At 41.2% G+C, this 7,026-nt stretch overlaps 1 protein-coding gene across 2 annotated transcripts in view; it reads right to left on the minus strand.

The window, feature by feature from the left end:
- prkab1b (protein kinase, AMP-activated, beta 1 non-catalytic subunit, b) overlaps positions 1-6,331 on the minus strand; it is a 6,835-nt gene extending 504 nt beyond the window's left edge. The window contains exons 1-10 of one of the 2 annotated variants that reach the window (XM_078250250.1): positions 6,109-6,331; positions 5,744-5,877; positions 5,386-5,545; positions 4,120-4,289; positions 3,929-4,022; positions 3,697-3,811; positions 2,876-2,992; positions 2,208-2,341; positions 905-973; positions 1-4 (exon numbers count right to left, since the gene is read on the minus strand). The exon at positions 1-4 is cut by the window's left edge and continues 504 nt beyond it. In XM_078250250.1, the coding sequence (XP_078106376.1) occupies positions 1-4; positions 905-973; positions 2,208-2,341; positions 2,876-2,992; positions 3,697-3,811; positions 3,929-4,022; positions 4,120-4,289; positions 5,386-5,532 (850 nt within the window). In that variant the 5' untranslated portion in view covers positions 5,533-5,545; positions 5,744-5,877; positions 6,109-6,331. The other variant, XM_078250252.1, reaches the window with a different exon arrangement.
- Between the last annotated feature and the right edge of the window lie 695 nt (positions 6,332-7,026).

A 7,026-nucleotide genomic window follows, 5' to 3' on the forward strand; every position in this document is an offset into this window, starting at 1 on the left:
CATCCTAAAAGACAAATGACAAGAAGAGTATAAGGATACAAATGAGGTTTCTAGCTGAACTTCGCACTGTTCAAGCAGAAATGGGTGCTAGGGGTGGTACGGTTCACAAAATCCACGGTTCGGTTCGTATCGCGGTTTTAGGGTCACGGTTTTCGGTTCTGTACGGTTCTTGTTATTTTTTCTTTTAATCTTTAACACTCCAGAAATATACTTCAGCATATAATATATAGCTAAATTTAGCATATTGAATGCATGTTGCACAATACATGCATACAGTGGCAGTTCTATCTATTGTTTTATTTCTGCTGTCATCATAGGTAACATGAAATCCAAAATGTTCCCACACACCAGACTATATACGACGCTGGCGCATCCTCCAACTCCGGGCAGCCTTCCTCATCTCTCCCACTTACCATTTCTGCATGTGATGTGACCTGCAGCACGCCACACTCCACCTGAGGAGCGGTCGGCTCGGCGCCTCTCAAAATCTGACGAAAATCTTTTAAACTGACCTTTGTCGATCAAAAAAACAGACAGATTCAGCAACTGTATGGCCTATTTCTCGCTTAAAATGTTTTCAGAAACACTTTTCGGTGAACTATTTTCGTAACATACGAGGTCGTGCGAACCGAGTGGTTCGGATGTTTTTTCATGAACCGTACCACCCCTAATATCCACTGTCCAACATTTTGTGCATGTTGTATGTATGACATGCAGCGCATGATGTCCCTTTATGGTGACCAATGGCAGGTATACATCTCCCATCAATTTGATTCAAATCCTTTTGGTGTTGTCCAAGATATTTTGTCTCACAGATAGAGGGAGTTGATCCATCATTTCCCCCTGGTTACACTGTGAGGGACAGCAATAACAAAAGCACATATGTGACAGGAGGATGGGTTACCTTGATGGAGAGGGCGTACAGGTGATTGAGCATCACATGGTTGGGCTCTGGAAGCAGCGTCGGGTCACACTGATGAGGATTCACAGAGAGGATGAATTGGACTACATTGCATGTAACAGGTTTGTAAGTGCTGTGCACCATGGAGACGAGCATGTACAGTATTATCCTTTTTTTTAACATCGAGGCCAGGGGACTACAGATGGAAAATAGCCTTTTGGCTAATAGTGCGTTCCATTTGTACTCGGAAGTCGGATTTCCGAGCTCTGAACTCGGACAACCAAATTACACCGAACTAAAAAATAAATAAATAAATAAATAAATAAATAAATAAATAAAAATCCAACACGGCTGCTCCGTACATCAGTTGTGAAAGCTGTAGTAACATACATTATATAACAGTATAATAAGCACTTCCGTCTTATTTGTGTCTCACTAAATCAGTCGTACACAGCGCTGTCCATCTTCTTTCTGTGGACATGTTGCGCTGTTTGTATGCACAAAAAACTACTAATGCGTTGTTATAAACTGGCATTACTAACAATGGCTAACCTGGCTAGAGCTAACGAAAACAATAAAAATCCGACATGTAAATGGGACGCATTGAACTCGGGTGTGACGTCGTTCCCAGCTCCGGCTTCTGAGTTCCGAGGTTAATGGAACGCACAATAATTCTGGCATTTTTAACCCATGTAAAATCAAGCGTTTTTATTCACTTGCACTGTCTCCTACTTAAATAAACTGAATCAAATGTATTCCATAGAGCCCGACCGATAAAGGATTTTTAAGGCCGATATCGATACAAATATTTGGTGATTTAAAAATCCGATATTCCAATATATATATCGGCCGATATATATTTAAAAAAAAATAATCCAGAAACTCGTTACAAAACATAAACAGATTTCCCTAACATTAGTTATTTGTAGTTATTTAGGAGTCCTCACTAAAATATTATGATAATGCAGTTTACTAATAAACTTGTTTGTTTTATTGTCACAACATAACAGAGGAACATCAAAATATAATAAAGTTCTGATAAATAAAATGTATAAAAATACAAACTTAAGATATGAAACTTAAAGGGTTAAACACGAGTGTTGCCAACAGGGACGCTGTAGCGCGCCCTCTGGTGGACAAACTATGCAACGCCAACACTCATAACATGGTTGAAGGGTGTTTCGTCCATTTTCATTTTATTTTTTAAATATTCGTTTATCGGCCATTAGAAATGCCGATACCGATAGTTTGGAAAATGCTTAATATCGGTCGGGCTCTAGTATTCCAGCATGGAGCCTGTACTTACAGAGATCCCTGTGTCCTTGTTGAGCAGCACTTGCAGCAGGTGGGGAGGTAAGATGGGAGGGTGCTTGATCTTGTCTTCTGGCTTGATCACATATGCTTCCTGTAGGTAGGGGCCGGGAGGGGAACTGGACAGGTCTGGGAAAGAATCAGCACCCAATCAACACTGTTTTAAATACAGCTCTACATCAAAAGAATAAGCTGTAAAGAATCATTCAAGGTCCACGTAATAGCAAATGTCACTGATTTATACAATGTATTTGAAAAGTAATCAGACATTGTTTGAAAATCGTTAACTTAAACGCACAATATGTCATTTTCTGCTGCTACGGGTCTCTCAATCAAAACAAATCTGTGTTAAATCTAGGCTGTGGCTACGTTCGTAGGTACGTGTAGATACGGACCCTACGCCGTAGCCTGACGTGCACCTCTCAAAAAATGTAACTACACGTCGTGGCGACGCACATCGCTCGGGCGTGGCTTGCATTCCCCCCCTGACTCATTTCCTGGTTCTCCTTCTCCATAAACAACATCGCTCCGAAGCTAATCACCGTCACTCTCTCACTCGCTCTACCACACACTCCCCACGCACACACACATGCCGGCTATGCTATTCTCTTAAAGAGATCGACGCACACACCAACGCACAAGAATATACTTCAGGCCACTTACGTAGGCTACGGCGAAAGCTCTGCGTGGAGCCTCCGCAGGACCATAAATCACGCTTAAGATGTATGGTGGGATCATGGGAGTTGTTGTCTTCACCGCCATTGTCGTCATTGCAGTCAGCTTCTCCCGGTTAGGATTCCGTCAGTGTTCATCGTTCAGGAGGTTTTTACGGAGAGATAAATTATCCACAGAGGTCTCGTCCTCTCCAAAACAAACCGACCAGGTGATTGAAACAGGTAAAAACTCTGAATAAAGCAGTTTCGCGTTAAAGATCAGCGTAGCCGATGCTTCGAGGCAAACACGTGACTTCCTGAAAGGGGCCGCGACCAGAGCTGCCGCTAACGTTTGCTCAGCTTGTTTCTCTGATAACTTAAGATCCAGACGTCTGATGACTAAAATCCTTCACCTGATTAAAACATCTAGTGAAAAATGAGCAAGATCTAAAAAGTGTATTGTAAAAATAAGTGTCTTAAACTGGATAAAAAGTCAATTTATGACTCTAGCAGAAAAGGCAGGCGTGCACAAAGGGGATATGACACCACTGACAGGCGACAAAAAGTAACGAAACAGACTGTTACCTTGAATAAAATGACAGATTTATCTGGCTTCGAACATTGTTGGAAACATGGGATAAAGTACACAAATCAACAAAATATATACCATATAGGTCTAACTTGACTATATGCATTGGCTTGACTGCACCAGTTTAAGTGTCACATAAGTCATTTGTTCTAATATGATGTATTTAAAGCATTTAAAACACTTGTAATAATATCTGGCCAGTCTGAAAGTAGTTATCAATGAATCAATATGGGCGCCAGTACCTGACATATCTGCAGAATCCTCAGAGTCGATCCTGAGGGCATCAAAGACTTCAAAGTCGCTTGACTTTACCTGGATGACATTATTAACTGTGCCAGTTTTAGACGTCATCACAGCCTGGCAGAGAGTGTAAACAGAAATTTGATACGGACACCTGTGAGTGTAGAGTAGGCATTTGTACCAACATGGAAAAAGTTATGTTATTATATATTACATAAAAAGGCTTCCACTCACCCCAGTAGGATCCAAGGTCCACTGGCCGTCTACACAGAACTTGTACTGGTGCTCTCCCTCTGGCAGGTCCACGATAGCCACAAAGTTTTTCTGACTGGGTTTAAAAGGACAATCATCGTGTTACATTTCCATCAGTACATAGAGAAACAGGATGTACAGTCTTGTGACGCATTCTGCACGAGTCAAACTACCTTTTGTTGAGAGGGATCTTGGTGGCCCAGTTGTTAAAAGAGCCAGACACAAAGACTTCTTTGGCGGCCCCCGGCCACCTGAACATAGTCGGTCTGGCCTGCGTTGGACTTTTGCTATCACTCTCCAGGTCCTGCTGCCAGGCCAGAAATTCCTGTATTTCCTGCGGAGCCTGGACAGCATGATGTCAATGTATTGTTGCCATGTTAATGAGAGCCCCTTCAGCCTCTGCCTCTGTGCCACAACACTTCCTGAGTGAACGGCCGGCTGAGAGGGAGCTGAACATGCAGGCGACTGGTTTGTGTGTTTGATGCTTGAAACATCTACAGTAGGTTTTCTTTGCAAACTCTTTGCTTTACACTTTGTTTTGTGTCGTCCTCCTCATAAGAGCTCACGAGAACAGACATAATGCACACAAGATTCGCAGACTTTTTCCACATTTTGTTCCTGCCTGGAGTTTTTAGGTAAGTTGGGTAAATCCAAATCCTAAATATGTTCCCAATATAAGTGATAGATCAGATCAACAGCTTATGAAGTACATGAGATGTATAAAATGGATGACTTTGCCTGCACATACAGGATGTATGGCCTCCTCTACGTCTATGACACATATTTTGCACATCCTATATGCTGTAATTTTGCATATTTTTGTTAATAATCTCACAACCCTTTAAAAAAAGTATGCAATTAATTTCTTTACCATCATATACCATGTGAAATTTTTTGATTATTTTTATTGCGAGGAACTGAAATCACATTATCCTCTTTATAACACTGATCATGTTTGCTCTCTTGTTTGTCCTACAGGTTAGATTTTCTGGACGTCATACTGTATGAGAAGGCAATGCCCACTGGCGCTCTCAAATTTCAGATGACAGAGCATTTTACCAGCACCTGAATGCACCATTTTCAAATAATGTCATTGTTTGGGAATAGTTAGTCTCTCCCATAGCATACTCCCATATTTAACACACGGTATTGTTTCAGGTTTATGGGGCTATTGGTGTTGTAAAAGCTATTAACTTTTCAATGTGAGGGATTTCCTATCTCATGCAAATCAATCTAAAAACCTACTTAAAATGATGGCATTAGTCACATGCAATTCATAAATAATGTGCAAAAACATGCAGAACACTACTGTGATCCTTATAGGTTTCGTCGTATTGAGTCCAATGTAATGGTATAGCGCAAAATACGGGACTCCTAAGTTATTACAAGGCTATCTGATTTTATAACATACAGTCAACGGTATACACTCGTTATTATACCTTTGTATCTTCTCTCTGGAAAAGGTCTGCGTCCTCGGTGCTGTCTAGCAGGATGTTGGGACGTGCCTCTTTCCCTCCTTGTTGTCCATCTCTGTAGGACCTGTCCCGCTGCCCATCGCTGGACCTGTCACTGCTGCTGTTCCCCATCTGGCATCAAACACTGCAACACACACACACACACACACACACACACACATCCAGATCAAGTCAGCTTCAGGGCCCCTGCATGACCTCGAGGGGCCCTTCTGTCAAATAAATAACTCCTTGGGAAATGAGTTAACCAGCACGTTTGGCTGGTGATTGTTCATAGGTTTCATTTTATCTACAATAGCCAGCAGTGTGAGAATGCAATACCCACCGAATTCTTCCCAGGTGATCGGTTTGTTTAGATGCAGTCCTTTCAAACCGAGGTCTCTGCTCTCATGTACATCTGGTTGGGTTTTTCTGTTGTTGTTTTCCGTGTCTTGGAACTGCAGAAGTTTCCCTCTCGAACTAAAAACACGGACGTTAACGTTAGCATGAGGCGGAGCAGCGCTCACCGTCCCGCACTAATAACAAAGGAGCACTCGTTGCTCTTTCTTTTCCCTTTTTCCTACCACTAGCTAGTTCTTCTTCTAGTCTCCAGAGGTCTGTTGTACTTTGTGTGTTTTCGCCATTTAGTGGAGACTTTTGTGTGTACGTGCGCGTGTGTTTGTGTGTGTTTAGCTAGTGAATAAAACCCACCTCTTCCGCCTCGAGCTCAGGGAGAGTTAAAGTTTAACCCGATTGTCGCCAACTCTTTTGTGGTAACGTTAGCGGACCATTTAGAAGGTATTAGGGCCTACTTATGATTTCAAAAACAGATATCCGAGTTGTAGTTATAAAATAAGAACACAGTTGTCAGTAAATTCGGTGATTTCTCAATAAATAGGCCCCGTTACATTACAGCCTTCCACTGACGTTACGAAACAGGCAGATAAGAGAAATACTAAACGTTAGTGTGAACAAGAGATAGCTAGGCTAAAGCAATCAGTTTTTTATCTAAAGGAATCAAAGGGAAAAAGATGAAACTAAACACATGAACACACACGTAAGAATATCCCAGAAAATATGATATCAAATTGATTTGAAGCAGTGCTTCCTAAACTGGGGGTCGCGGCCCCCCAAAGGGTCACACAGTTGTTGTTTTTTTTAGATGTGCATTACTTCATAATATGACATCTTAGGGCCTCTGAAAATGATTCAAATATTTACTTTAAGATTACTTTTTGGTTATCACATTCTGTCAGAATAACAATAAAACAAATAATAGCCTACCCTACATGTTGACCATGCCAAAATGTGTTTTAGGTCTTTAAAAATGTAGCCTACTTTTTAAATAAAAAAAAAGGTCTAGGTATACATTTTACAAGTAAAGGTATTTTGGCTTACAGATGTGATTTTTATAAATGTATTTTTGCATGGCATAGTGAGAGGTCTGTAAAGCAGACAGCTACATTCAGTATAGCTTTTGAAGATTTCTGCTGCTCAGCAGGAGAGTGTCATTATCATTCTGTAAGACCTTCTCACGGCTATCCTGTTTCATGTAGTTCACATGTCTAAAACCTGTAACTGTACACACACACACACAATAAAAACAGAGAGTCAGCAGTATTTCAGGCT

The sequence above is a fragment of the Sander vitreus genome, chromosome 5, assembly GCF_031162955.1.
Source record: "Sander vitreus isolate 19-12246 chromosome 5, sanVit1, whole genome shotgun sequence".
In the NCBI taxonomy this organism is placed as follows: domain Eukaryota; kingdom Metazoa; phylum Chordata; class Actinopteri; order Perciformes; family Percidae; genus Sander; species Sander vitreus.